General features: G+C 57.0%; 6 protein-coding genes across 6 annotated transcripts; 2 read left to right on the forward strand and 4 right to left on the reverse strand.

Moving 5' to 3' along the window:
• Positions 1-136: 136 nt before the first annotated feature.
• Positions 137-427, forward strand: JN550_013883 (uncharacterized protein; the record flags this gene model as incomplete). Its single annotated transcript, XM_049312520.1, has 1 exon — positions 137-427. One exon carries the CDS (start codon positions 137-139, stop codon positions 425-427), a length of 291 nt encoding a protein of 96 aa, XP_049164143.1.
• A 440-nt stretch (positions 428-867) lies between these two features.
• Positions 868-2,243, reverse strand: JN550_013884 (uncharacterized protein; the record flags this gene model as incomplete). The annotated part of the gene is made up of 5 exons (XM_049312521.1): positions 868-1,486; positions 1,575-1,893; positions 1,975-2,054; positions 2,121-2,131; positions 2,190-2,243. The coding sequence occupies 5 exons, from the start codon at positions 2,241-2,243 to the stop codon at positions 868-870; spliced, it is 1,083 nt and encodes a 360-aa protein (XP_049164144.1).
• Positions 2,244-3,136: 893 nt separating this feature from the next.
• JN550_013885 (uncharacterized protein) lies at positions 3,137-4,127 on the reverse strand (the record flags this gene model as incomplete). Its single annotated transcript, XM_049312522.1, has 4 exons — positions 3,137-3,154; positions 3,224-3,513; positions 3,592-4,021; positions 4,086-4,127. 4 exons carry the CDS (start codon positions 4,125-4,127, stop codon positions 3,137-3,139), a joined length of 780 nt encoding a protein of 259 aa, XP_049164145.1.
• A 1,080-nt stretch (positions 4,128-5,207) lies between these two features.
• JN550_013886 (uncharacterized protein) lies at positions 5,208-7,575 on the reverse strand (the record flags this gene model as incomplete). Its single annotated transcript, XM_049312523.1, has 4 exons — positions 5,208-5,962; positions 6,017-6,558; positions 6,615-7,102; positions 7,165-7,575. The coding sequence occupies 4 exons, from the start codon at positions 7,573-7,575 to the stop codon at positions 5,208-5,210; spliced, it is 2,196 nt and encodes a 731-aa protein (XP_049164146.1).
• Positions 7,576-9,298: 1,723 nt separating this feature from the next.
• JN550_013887 (uncharacterized protein) lies at positions 9,299-9,730 on the forward strand (the record flags this gene model as incomplete). The annotated part of the gene is made up of 2 exons (XM_049312524.1): positions 9,299-9,364; positions 9,440-9,730. The coding sequence occupies 2 exons, from the start codon at positions 9,299-9,301 to the stop codon at positions 9,728-9,730; spliced, it is 357 nt and encodes a 118-aa protein (XP_049164147.1).
• Positions 9,731-9,989: 259 nt separating this feature from the next.
• JN550_013888 (uncharacterized protein) lies at positions 9,990-12,557 on the reverse strand (the record flags this gene model as incomplete). Its single annotated transcript, XM_049312525.1, has 1 exon — positions 9,990-12,557. One exon carries the CDS (start codon positions 12,555-12,557, stop codon positions 9,990-9,992), a length of 2,568 nt encoding a protein of 855 aa, XP_049164148.1.
• Between the last annotated feature and the right edge of the window lie 1,127 nt (positions 12,558-13,684).

Here is a 13,684-nt window from a genome sequence, read left to right on the forward strand (position 1 = left end):
CTTTACACAGCAGTTTCTCCCTTTCTGCCTCGATTCCGTTCGTCAGCCTGTTCCTTTCGACAACCCCTTCTTCCCCCGACGTACAAGACAAGTTCAAGAAAGAAGGATACCCCTCCCCCCGAAAAGCTCAGAGGCAATGGCTGACGTAGCACCCACCGCCTCCACAGACGGTCGCGTGGCGCCCCGCTCCGGTCTGGCCTCCAAGAACTTCATCGACACGGGCGCGGGCGTGATCGACGCCGACTACCGGGGCCCCGTCAAGGTGCTGCTGTTCAACCACGGCGAGGCCGACTTCAAGGTCGCCGAGGGCGACCGCGTCGCCCAGCTCATCATCGAGCGCATCTACACGCCCGAGGTGGTCGAGGTCGCCGAGCTCGAGGCCAGCGTGCGCGGCGCCGGCGGCTTCGGCAGCACGGGGACCAACTGATTGGATGGATGCACAATACACATGAGGAAGAGAGTGGTTACGATGGGAAAAGGAGAAGAATCACTTATGACATGACGATGGTGGTGTGAGTTTTCTGGTTGATTTCTTTGGGCTGTGGATGGTCGAATGACACCCGCCCCGGTAGGATGCGGCTAGATGAGAGACAGTCCTCGGTACAGCGACTAGATTTCCATTGTCGCTGAGTTACAGCAGAAGAGCCACGCAAAAGCTAGGATGGCCAAAGTGCTTAGAAGGAGGCCGGCCGTCCAGAGATGACAAGTCTACAAGGCCACATAACTAGAGGTAGACAGATTCATGAACGCGAATTTGCTCAGGAATGACCCCGGTCTAAATGCATATCTAAGGCCCCCCATGTTCTCTTTTTCGCGGTGTCTTTCTCTATACAATACTCCATGCCACCCACGTGCGCCCCTCCGGCTCTACATCTTCTCAGCTCGATATTCGATGTTCGGACTCCTGAGACATCCCAGGTTCCGGACCAGCTTCAGCTCGGCCGCCCTGCTCCTGACCAAGTGCAGCTTCTTCTGCGCCTCCTCCTCCGACAGTCCTTGCGTCTGCAGCAGCAGGCCCCCGTCGGCGGTCTCGCGCCGCATCTCGGCCTCCATGGCCTCGCACGTGCGGCTCAACACCTCGTGCATGCTGGCCAGGACCTTCTCCGCGGCCTTGGCCAGAGGCAAGCTGAGGGAGTCGACGTCGTCGGGGCTGAGCCAGCTGGGGGCGTCGCGGAGGGTGCCGCTGGGGGCCTTATAGACGGCCTCGCGCATGCGCACCACCATGAGTGCGGCGAACATGTCGCCGGTGCCGCTGAAGTAACAATCGAAGACGGGGAAGTGGATCTTGAAGAGGCGCGCGGCGCCGGCCGAGGTGCGCGACGAGCCCACCACGGACATGGTGCGCGTCGGCGAGGCGGCCTGCGAGTCGCTGAGGGGGAGGGACACCGAGGTGATGACGATGTGCGGAAGGTTGAACTTGGTGTGCAGGACTTCAATGGCGCGGCGGAGCGAGGCCGAGTCGGTGATCTTAACTTCGGAGAGTTGCCTTTTCGCGGTCCTGTTAGCCTTGTCATGACCCTCCTAGGGGGCCGGAAGGAGCTTCGTTGGCGGCGAGAGGGGGCAAAGAAACTTACTCGGCCTCGAATTGGTTCGGTAAGATCAAGTCGGCGTGTTGAATCAGGCCTCTGTACGCCGGCACCACATCATCGGCAACGTAGAGCTTGCCATTGTCGCCCATGACCGGGTCCAGCACCCAGAAGAAGCTCCCCGGTTTCGACCTGGCCTTCTCCTTCAGCTCCTTCGCGATGTTGCCTACGGCCTCGACGGCGGCAGCGCCGGGTACGTAGCCCGAGAGCATCATGTCGAAGCGGTCGAGGTAGGACTGCTTCAGGCCGTCCCAGAGGTCTGTGATCTCCTGTGCCGATACGCGCGTGCCCTTCCATTGCCTATAGCCTGTGTGATTGCCTTTTTGCGAGGGAGGCCCCGGGTTAGACGAGAGTATACGTCAGTGGGCTCGCTCGATGGTAATCTTACTGAACTGGACGGTGTTGAGGGCGGCGATATCGCAGCCCATGGACTGCAGAACAAAGACGGCAATCTTGTTTCCCACGTGCCTGCCGTTCGGTCAGCAGAGCGCACACCAACCAATTGCTGGCCGTGTGTATAAAGTTGGGACTCACCCGGAGACGACCTTGGGAGAAGGATTAGCGGGCGGCGACAAAACGGTATCATGGCAGACGTCTCCCTACATGGCTGGCAACGGCCAGGACACTCGTCTCTGGTACCGGTGGTTCGGCGCTCATGATCTGGCTGCCCATTCGGTACGGAGAGGTCGTGGGGACCCGAGGGGGCAGGCAGGGTGTGGGTGGGATATAGATGGAGGCGGGTATAAAGTATCCCGCGACGGATACCTAGGTGAGAAGTAGAGTAAACAAGCGACGTAAGGCAGATACGTATAGCGTCTCGTCGTGAATATCGAGGACAAGCTTATGGAGGGCAGAAAATGGGCTTCTTGGACTGGAACATCAGCAAACGGCAAACAGGCGCCGTAATCGCAAGGCCGCCAAAAGCCGTCCGGACGTCCACTAATAAGATAGGCACAAGGGCAGTCAATGACTCGAAATTTCTCGTCAGAGACGCCGCGGACGCCGGGCTCCATCTGGCACTTGTCAATCAGCGTAACCAGGTACTGGGTACTGACTGACTGTACATTCTGTACAGCACGCTCAACCCCACCAGCCCCGCACTAGGCCGAGTCCGGGGGTCGCGTCTCCCACACGCGGGCGCGAAAGAGACGAGACGGCACGTCACGATCCAACAACCCGTTGCCTCTCTGCCTGGGTGGTAGGAGGGTGGTGGGTGGTGGGTGGCATGTGTGTTCAAATTGACTTGTCATTACTTCTGCTCTCCAGGTGCCATCCATTCATGGCACGTATAAGGGCGGTATATCGTGATGGTGATGGGAAGAGCTCTCCTCTCTTCTCCTCTCTCTCTCTCTCTTTCTCTCTCTAAGGACCCTCTCGTCTCCCAGAATTCAGGCCGTCATTCCAGACGAGCCTCCTCTACCAAGAGTCGGGTATTTCTCCGTAGTGTATCCATATAACCTCCATCAGACCGCCGTTCGCCGGGCTTGCCAGCAGAAAATGCTATCATCTCGTCGTCTTCGTCCGAAACATCACCATTAGAAGGACGGGGTCTACTCCTCATCACCAATCTGTAGAGTGTATTAGCTTTAGTCAGACCGCCAAGTGATGAGCCAGCCGGGGCTGTTCTCGAGACATACCTTGGGTGCCAGGTAGAATCGCAGGTAGCTGGTTCCAGCAAGGCCATACTCCACCAAGAGGGGCACTTCGTTGGACAGGCAGATCTTGACTCTCGTCGACAGGGGCTGGGCCTTGCAGAAGTTCACCAGGTACTTGAGCGAGAATGTCAGTGAGACGGGCTCCGTCAGCTCAATGTCGATGTTGTTCTCCTCCTTGTCCACCTCTTGGTGGCTGCGCAGAGTGACGGAGCCGTTGCCGATGTCACCGTTGGCCGCAAACTTGACGCCGTCCTTGCTGGCCTCGATCGTCACTGTGCAGATCACACGTTAGCTAACCCCGACACGGCCGACAGGTAAGGCGGGAAAGGGCGTCATGTAAAAATACGAACCAGACTCGGACATGGCCATCAGATCGGTACAGATCCGTCTGAACTCGCCGCTGGGCATTGTGATGGTGGCGGCATACTCGGTCTCGGGAATGCCGAGGTGCTCCTGGTCAATGTCCATGAGCTTCAGGTCATACTCGCTGACGCGGTCACTGGCGCTGCTCTCGAAGACGAGGTTGAGCGAGTCGGGGGCGTCCTCGGCCTTGAGGGTCAGGACGTCGTCGTTCTGGGCGGCGCGGAGGACCTTGGTGAGCGAGACCAGGTTGACACCGAGGGCGATGTTGCGATCGCACCGGTAGGGCGAGAAGGCCTCGGCCTTGTACATCATGGAGACGAGGGCCACGTGTGAGTTGTCCATGGCCTGGAGCGCCAGACCAGAGTCATTGCAGTCGAAGTTGCAGTCCTGGACCAGGTCCTTGATGGCGTCGACAACCTGTCCGGTGGGCGTCAGCACGTATTCTCCGACAGAGGAGCAGGTTGGGGCGCGGGAATCTCACCTTCTTCAGGTCGTTAGCCTTGTCGAGTCTTGCCTCAAGCATGGTGGCGTTGCGTCTGAGTGGAGGGGTTCGGTAGAGAGGCGAGGATCAGAGTCGAGTAGAGGAGGGGGAGAAGATGGGAATGGCTTTGAAGGGTCCGAGAGGTGGCTTTGTGAATGTTTGGTTTGGGATGTCGGGGGAGAAGCTGCGGGAGGAGAATCGATTTGCAAGAAGAGCTCAAGGCACCGAGAGGTGGGATGGGATGAGATGGATGGATCCTGAGGAAAATGGAGAAAGACGCGGTCGCGTCCTGCTTTAATTGACGGGCCTTGACGCGACTAGCGCGTATGCATCAAGTGGGCACTTGTTGTACCATAGTAACTAGGTATGCCTCTCCAGCTGCCTCCGGACCCTGGCCAAGACTTGAGGGCTGCCTCACACCGACTTCCAAACAGCAAGGGCTCTCCCGCTCTTCTCTTTTCTGCTTCTAGTGGAGCGGAGAATAATTCGAACTGAAATATGCAAGCTGATTTGCCACCAATTCTCCAGCAAACATTGCTTTCTCTTGCGCGGCAACGTACCATCTCCCCGGTCTCACTTACAATGCGCCCCGACGTGTGCGTGTACACCACAAAGGTTGTACATGCCGTGAGTTGGCTTGGGTTATAAAAATAAAAATAAATTCCTCATCTGAATGACTGACTACATATGCCCTTCCCGTCGCTCTTATCAGAGCTTCTTGCCGCTCACTGTCGCATCCCGGAATTCACAGCCAGGCTGCGTCGATGGGCGTATGATATCTTTAGCTCTCAATTTATACTCTGATAAACTCGTACTACCACGAGGTACAGTCGGACATATATACAAAAAGGATGAACAAACATTAGCTTCAAAAGATCGTATGTAACCGCCGGGCTTTTTATGCAACCCTTGAACCCCCTCGAGGGCCCGCCATGCCATGAAACCCGCACCCAAAACTCAACGTGCCAGAATTGATCCCCGGAACCCATATGTCTAAACCCCCCAGAAGTGACGCCTGAATGCAACCGCGGGGCCATGATCGTGAGGCGCCTTTATAGTCAACGCCAGAAACCGGGAATAAAAGCACTTGCGCAAATACCGCACTCGGGATGAGCCCGTCCATCACAGTGGCATGGACGTTACTCTTGAGCCGGGTCGGAACGACGGAGCGAGGGACGTCCTCGGCGACACGGTTCGCTCGCCGTTCGCGTCGACAACACCATGGAGGCCTCTGCTCTTCAGCACGTCCTTGAGCTCGCCCATGATCCACCCCTGCTGAAGAGCACGTTCTCTGGCCGCCAATTTCATCGCCCGCTCCTCGTTGACCCTCTGAATTCGTTCCTGGCGGGTCAGCATACTCCGCGGCCGAGGAGTAGCAATAGCTTCGAATGTCTCCATGACGTGCGGTTGGTACGTGGCTGGACTCACAGGCGAGGTGCTGGAGTCCGTCGTGGGTGGTGCCTCTCCACTGGTGAGTCTGTCCCATGCCTCTGCAACGCCTCCATCCTCGCCCCCCTGGTCGACTAATGACGGCAGTCTCGAGGCAACGCCCGAGGGTGACAGGGCGGAACTCATCGACGAGACGCGGCGCTCATTCTTGTCTATCGTTGAAGCGAGACTGGCCTTGCCAGCCTCCCAAGCGTCCATTAAGTCTTTGATCTCGTTGCCAATGGCCTCATATCTCCCCATAAACATCGGCCCCAGCTCTGTGACGTCGTTGGCGGTGCCCTTATCAAGCGTATTCCTGGATTCGTCTAGCAGGAGTGCCATCTTCGCCTGGATATTGCGGATACTCATATTCATATCCCCAACTTTCATAATCTGGTGTTTCCACTTGGCATGCCGCGGGCTCAATGGGGTCTGTTCTTCACCTTTGTCTGTGGCGCGTCAGTGAACTGCTGCAACGTGCTCAGAAGTTGACAACTACTTACCTCGGGGGGGCAGCAGGACACGCTGCAACGCCAAGGCAGCCTTTTGTGTTTCCATGTTGCATTTCCGTATGCCTTCCAACGCCGCGGTGTAATGTAACAACTCGGCTTTGCTGCCCGTTGTCTCCAGGGACACCAAACCCACCAGAAACATCCGGCGCGTGTCACGTGCGAACCGGAGTGTTTCTCGCAGCTGAGCAGTCATATGGGCCTCCTTCTCGGAGAGCTTGGTAAAGCCCTGAATATCAACGTATTCTTTGATCGAAGAGTCCTTATCCAGCCGCGCAGCCACAGCCTCGGTTTCCTCGGGAGAAAGACTTGAAGAACCTCCATAATAAGCCTTGATCTTCAATGGATCACATTTGAGACCGGTATCGTTGAGCTTCAGTTCCGCCTGGTCGGCAAACTCCCTGATTGCCACGGCTGTGCTATAGTAGACGTCAATGACGTCCTTCAACTTCTGATGCAGCTCCTTCCTGATGTTCAAACTCCTCAACTCCTGCCCGTTCGATTCCATACGGCTGAGAGGGGGTAGCGGCAAGGATCTGGCAGCCTAGGTTAGTAACCACAGACAAGAACGACAGAACGGTTGAGAACCAACACTCGGAAGCCACGGGAAACGAGCTCAACCTCCAGGACGAAACTTAGAGCGGAGCTGGCGAGACTGTCAAAGTCGGACGATGTCCGCACAAACCGCCTCATCTCGTTGAGCGCCTGCTCGTGGATATACTTGGACCACTGGCGCCTCATATATATCCTGAGGACCCATGCCACACCGGTCAGCGCGACAGCGGCTATCACGATGCGCCTGAGCGACACGATCAATGTGCCTCCGATGTAGAACCACCGAACCAGACACGCTATCGTGAAGCTCAGCGCGCCCGTAGCCACGGCACCATTTGTAGTCCACGGATGGATGTAGATCTCCTTGATCACCTCTGGCGGGGGAGCGTTCGTGGGCAGTGGGGCCATGGATAAGGAGCCAAACGAGGGCTGGTCGTCGCATAGCTGTGAGGAGATGACGAGGAACTTGAGCTCCTCGATGAAGCTGCGGGCTTGGTTGGCATGCGCCACGGAATCCACGACTGTCTAGAGGGCCGAGTTCAGCAGGGGAAAGCGACCACCACAGGGAACCGTCTTGCACAACTCACCGAGTAGGCATCATGTATGTCCTCGAGGGGTAGGTTCTTGGCCAATTTGGACATGGCGTGCAGGTTCAAGGGGCTCGGCATCTTGCCCTGCAGTCTTGTCCTCACCTTGACACCGCTCAGGCCGGGCGCGAAGTCGAGCCGCTGCTGCGGACTCTTGGGCGGAGTCGTCGGCGGCGTGGCGCCGGCCTGTGAGCGGCCATCGTGACTGCTGCGATCCGAGTCGGTTTCCTGTCCGGTCCCTGCAGCGAGAAAGGTCAGAGAGCGGTGTGCCATGGGAGTTGGGGAGCGCGTCGGCGCACGAGCATCGGGGGGAGCAAGGAGAGGAGTAGGCGGGTGCGTCGTACCTTCGCCCTCGAACAGGTTCTTCTCGAGGGAGTCGTGAGGACCGCCAGGCTCATGAATGGTCTCCATGTAATTGCGGTGTCGCACAGGCGATGCTGTCCATCTGCCGCAAGGTTACCGTGTGTCCGAGGCGGTCATGGGAATATGGTGGTGGTGGTCGTCGTCGGGGTGGTGTCACAGGGTCACGTCGTCGTAGGTCGGTACGGTAATGGTCCAGGACGTAAGGAGATAGATAGGTGCAAAAGCAGTATGTCGACGACCGGGTTCCGGATAACGGAATGGAGAAGACTAGACAAGCAGGCACAAAGCAGCGAGAACAAAAGGATACCCGCGGTCGTGAGGCTTTGTCGTGTAATGGTACAGTACGCTTAATTCCAGGGAGCCGTTCGTATTGGTCATTAACAACAGCAAGGCATATACATTAGGGTAGCGTCGGCAGTGTCCAGTGTCATGTAATACCTTGGGTAAGATACCTCGAGTTCGGGCGACAGATGATGACTGGGTATGTACCGTAATTAACAAAAGACTAAGTCAAGGGTGCCGTGTTATGATCTGGTCTGGTCTGGTCAACCCAAGTCGAGTCGAGTCGAGTCAAGAGTCGAGCGAGGCAACCCTGGAGAGCTTCCCCAATAGGAGTGGTGCTGCTCATTAGCTATGATTAAAGATTCGGGGGCTTGCTCTGATCAGAAAAGCCCCGAGAGAGCGGACAGGGACAGTGGAAGGCTTCCATTGGAACCTGCAGGTGGAAGGGACCCCAAGACCCCCAAGGACCCCGTGCAGGCATCTTACCACAGTAATGCTAGCGGCCCAGGGCTCCCAGGTTCGTCATGGGGTTCGCACTTTGGCCGGGGCCGCGCGCGACACAATCCGATCCGCGCTTGCGATCATGGATCGAGCCAGCTGGGGCCGGAGCCCTGGAGAACTCCTATTGGAACTCCTGTTGAGCCTCCGTTTCATCGGCACCAGCAGCCGCGGAAGCCAGTGCATACATAGTAGTTACATAGTAGTGCATGGCGCCGCGGGCAAAGGGTTGAGATGAGTTCATCCAGCCGCCCCTGGTTGCGCACCCACAGCACGGAGAGGAGAGTTCCAGGGGGTAACGGGGGCCAAGGAGGCCCGCTGGCCGTTTGCGGGCCGCCCGCAGATTGAGACATGTGCACTTGTCATGTGAATAATTCATCCGTCCATCTGGAATCTGGAATCTGGAATCTGGAATCTGGCATCTGGATCCCGGCCACTGGACCAGACCGAGGAAAGGAACCCCCCTGAAGCGGCTAGGAGCTGGCCTGCTGTGGTGCAGTGCGGCAGCTTCGTCCAGTGTCCGGGTGTCGCAAGTCCCATCCGTGGGGAACGATGGTTAGCTAGTTACCTAGGTAGGTAGCTCAGACAGCGCCCAAGCCCGACCTTGGAACCGCCTGGCCGCCGCGCTGGGGGAAAACGGCGGTGCTGGACAGGTAATCGCACCTGCTCACAGGTGGGCAGGGATGCAGCTTAGCGGGCACCTAGGGACGGGAACCTGTGTCCAGTCTCGTCTCCAGTCTCGTCCCGCTGAGGTCCAGCGCCTCAGCACCGACGCCCAAAGCTCCCGCCAGCTAGCGACACCTGGTGGCATCTCGTCCTGTGCAAGCACCAACAAGAGGAACAGCTTCACCCGCCGGACGCAGACGTCAGACATCGACTCCAACCCAATCCGACGGAGCGACAGTCGACCACAACTCCCCTCGTCGTCACCCATTCCTCTTCTCGTCGGCAGAAGCACCCATCCGCCATAGCCACCCTGCTGCGAGCGGCCATGTCTACCGAGCGGGAACTGCAGGTTGCGCCGATTGTGCCGGAATCGGTCATGCACAACACAAAGGTTCGCACCACCACGAGGTCGCGCACGCCACGGCCACGGCCACGGACAATGCTTTGCTGACAATGAGGATCTCAGGCGCTATCCAACATCCAGAGTCTGACGGCCTCGATATTCGGCGTGGCAGCCGGCATCCTGGGGCTCGAGAGCTACAGCGGCTTCCTGTTCTACCTGATCTTCTCCATCCTGACCACGATGCTCTTCTACACGGTCCGCGTCGCTCCCACCTCCCTAAAGTCCGGCCTGGGCCCCTTTGATACCAGCAGATACTTCAGGACACAGTACGAATTCTGGACGGGGGGCATCTTTGGTGGTTTGGCTGGCTATATATTGACCTGGACTCTGTTCTATGGCTTGGTGCGGGCTTGAAGAGAGGGCCTCTTCCGTGCAAGGGCGAGCAGTAAGCATAGGCGTCGGCGTTGGCGTTGGGGGCAAAATCACATAATTATATTCGGGTGGTAAAAAGAGCAAGACCATTCATGTGACGCTATCCGAGAAGATCAACTGCGTCATGTTCGCTGAAACAACAAAGACCTGTAGAGGGTTCACGCACACAACTTCCCCAACCGTTCATCGCTCTCGTTGTACCTCTGACCCTGGGCCGGGACTGCCCTCGTCAGCCGTGCCGTCACTCCGCTATCTCTATCACACTTCCAACGTAGCCCTCTAGCCCAGAGCTCCCCTGTTTCCCGCCTTCCATGAGGACGACGCGGGATCTCAACTCTATCCATTCCCTATTGGTGAGCAGTTCCAGAGAGACGGCGTATTCGTTCTTGGCGGCATCGAAATCCGCTTCAGAACGCGATCTTTCCAGCTCAATGCTGTCTGCCATGCCGAATACGTCGTCGTGGCCTTCACTCACGGCGTTCCGCAGATCGGAGCCGGGCAGATGGCGAATGACTTTCAATATCCGGGCCGCCGCCCGAATGGTTGCCACATATACATTGACGAGGGTTCCAACAGATAACGACGTCACCCCAATATCCGAAAAGACCGCCTTGAAGCCCGAAGCTGCCTGCAAGGACAGTCCAGTATCCAGCATGTGCTGACTAGGAATTGCGAGGACCTGTCCTTTCCGGATAGTGATCCCCGTAGGCTTTGTCGTCTCGAAAATTGAGTCAGTATCGGATAGCTCCTCGACAGGGTCCTCAAACACAATCTGGACAGTTCCCGCCTGCCCGGCCTCCATTGTCCGTACCGGTAACCGTAGATTGCGGATGTTGACAACTGAGGCATTGCGCCATTCTCCCTTGACGGTCGATGCAGAAACTGCATTGCGTGAGGCAAAGCGAGCAAGCTCGGCGAATGATGGATGTGATATGGACAGCCCATCCCCGGGCGACGGGTGATCGCGTGGCACAAGCCTGCGTGCCTCCTCATCATCTGCCGGAAACGGTCCCAAAACTACTCTATCGCCAATGGATAAGGAGCCGAAGCGCAGATAACCGGCCACGACGATAGCACTCTTGTCTGAAGCATGGTTCGCGAGCTCATACTTGTCATCGATGTGGAATAGGGTGGATGGCTGCTCTGGATTCAGCACCTGGGGAGCAAAGTCTCGCGCCGTCGGTGGTGGAGGGATTGGCAAACTGTTCAACAGGGCATGAACCACACCTATGCCAAGACCGGTCACTGCACTGGTCAGCACCACCGGAATGATGGATGACATGTCTGATCCTTCCATGTTCTGGAGGATATCCTGGTTCACTTTCTGCTGACTGGCCAAGGGCACCTCGGAAAGGCTTGGATCCTCAGGCTGCATCGGAGCCACCAGCTTTGGGATCCGGCCCTTGGCCTTTATCTTGGAGAGTATCATGTTCAGCGTGCTTTTGAGCCTGTCCTTTGTCGCGAGATCGTACTTGGTTATCAAAATGACGAGTGGGATCTCCAATCGTAGGCAGAGATCAAGATGTGCAACTGCTAGATCCAAACCTCCCGTCAGATCACCCAGGTCGTCGGTAGCCCCGGTCAGGGAGTGATGACCGCGACCCGATACATCACCGCCATTGGCCGCAATGCATAGAAACGTCCAGTGAGGTGCCCAACCTACCAGGCCCCGTAGGATTGTGCGCCGAAAGCGAAGGTGACCAGCCGAGTCGGAGAAGAATGCGAGACGGCCATCTTCGGCATGATCATGAATGTCAGTCCACGACTTGATATACACTCCAGCGTAGTTGAAAATTTTGTTATCTTTGTAGCCAATGAGTTCTTGAGCGACCGACGAGGTTTGCCCAGAGACCACCTCATGGCGGTGCCTCAAAAGGTTGATTCTGCTGCTCCCGCGGCCGTTGTCGAGTGTACCATTTGCAAGCACCCCGAGCAATGTCGTCTTTCCAGAGGTTGTCGGTCCCGTCAATGATACGCGGAGTTGCTCGGTCTGAGAAGCACTGACCGGAGCCGAGGAGTCGGCTTGTGCAGGGCCCTCACTGTCACCGTTTGGGTCTTTCTGCGGTTCTAATATGGGCATGATCAGAGCTTCAGCGACCCATAGGTCAGCCTTCTGTCGAGTACCCTCGGTCCACTCGCACTTGCCCACCATCTTCATGCGCTGGACTTCAACCCGACATCCGAGGCTGGCCGCCATGATCTTCAGAGTTGTCATACTCTCATCCATCTCATCCTTGGTCAAGCCTACGAACGTGCCGTCGTCTGACACTCCGATCTCGTAAAGGGCTCCGTTCGACTCCTCCAGACCAGGAAGGGGCTCCCGAGGCTTTTCCAGGAGATGTAGACTGTCGCCATCCTCGAGCAGTTTAGGGATGACGAGCTCCCTTTTTGCTTTCCGGTGATACGGAGACGACTGCTGCAACCGCCACAGGAGTTGGGTGGTCAAATGCGCCAGGCGGTTGTGCCGCGTCTGGCTTGATGAGATCAGGGTGCTGTTCCCACTCTTGGTGGAAAAACTTGGCCGTGGCTTGGATTGTTGTGAGCCTGCAATCCGTGACGTGGTGCTCATCATGTCGTAGTTGCGACGTGGTCTCAGGAGAAGATGCAACTTGTACTCGATCGGCCCATCCTGCGGCTCCGCATCCAGTCTTTCGACGTTGGATTCCTGGCCAGGGTCTGAGTCGCCGTCATTGCTGGCCGAGGCGGACCGGTCTGCACCTTGCTTCTTTTCGGCATCCTCAGAAGCCAGCCATGGAGAGGAGACCCGGGGTGGTTCCGGGTCGTAGGTGAATATAGAGGTGGAAGCCATGATGGAGCTATGGCACTCAATGGTTCAATATCGTTTTAGGTAATAGTGCCGTATTACGTGTGATATATCATAATACTGCGGTATACGGGTTATCATCTCGAGACCTGTGAAGCTTTGCCTCTCGCCTGTACAATCTGTCGTGGTCGAGGAAGTATCTAGCCGGGTGTAGTGACTAGATAGGCAGGGGAGGGACTGGTAAGCTGGAAGATGAAGATGAAGATGACAGCTCGACGAACAAAGCCGAGGATCCAGCAGGCGCAGCCCTGAGTCACCAGGCGAGGTCACGTTCAGTAACGAGGGTTGGTTAAAACACGGTGCAGTCAAACCATGCTCCCATATGGACAAGATGTATGTCGGGGCCAAAAATAGACTGTGGGGATTGATCGTTGCGACTATAACAACGGACCCCTTTGCCAACTACCGTGACATGAATGGAGGACACCTTTGGGGTGGTGACTGGGCCGGACGGGAAGCGATCATGTTCGGCGGGGACGGGCTGCCGGTCACGGTCCCCCAGCACTGGCACCTCCGTGCCACGCAGCTGGAGGTGCCTGGTACCTTGGCCCTCCAGTTCCAATATGATTCAGCCCGGCCCTGACGTGAATCAGGTTGCTGCCCCCTTCGCAGAAACGGCACTTTGCCTGTATCTCTCCTCGATTTCAACATGACTGAAGGGACGAATTTCCACCGACTTGGTTGGGTAGATCATGAAATAAATGCCTACCGCACAGCGTCGAACATGGGGACGAATGGTGGCGGCGGGCAATACACTTGGTGTTACCTGAGAGAAAGCCGACTTCGAGGTCGCCACCCAGCTGGGCAGAGCAGCGGACCCGTTTGGGCGTCAATTGCTAGTCAAAACTTGGCTGGGGATACCTAACTAACTGTGGTACCTCCAGGTAGGTAACCAAGCCGGGCGCTATTAGCTGGCTTACTGAGGCTTAGCTCGCCGCATGCTCTCGATTCGTATTACCTACCACGGAAACTCACCGTTGAAGACCTGCGAGAGTCCCTGGACCTGGAGGGTGCCCGTCTCTTGCTGCCTTGTTGCAAGCCAAAGGTGACGACTCAAAAGAGGCTCATCCCACATCAACACGCTCTCTCCTTGGGTAGTCAGGTAGTCTAGA

Source organism: Neoarthrinium moseri (genome assembly GCF_022829205.1).
Source record: "Neoarthrinium moseri strain CBS 164.80 chromosome Unknown scaffold159_Wmoseri_CBS_16480, whole genome shotgun sequence".
Classification (NCBI taxonomy): Eukaryota; Fungi; Ascomycota; class Sordariomycetes; order Amphisphaeriales; family Apiosporaceae; genus Neoarthrinium; species Neoarthrinium moseri.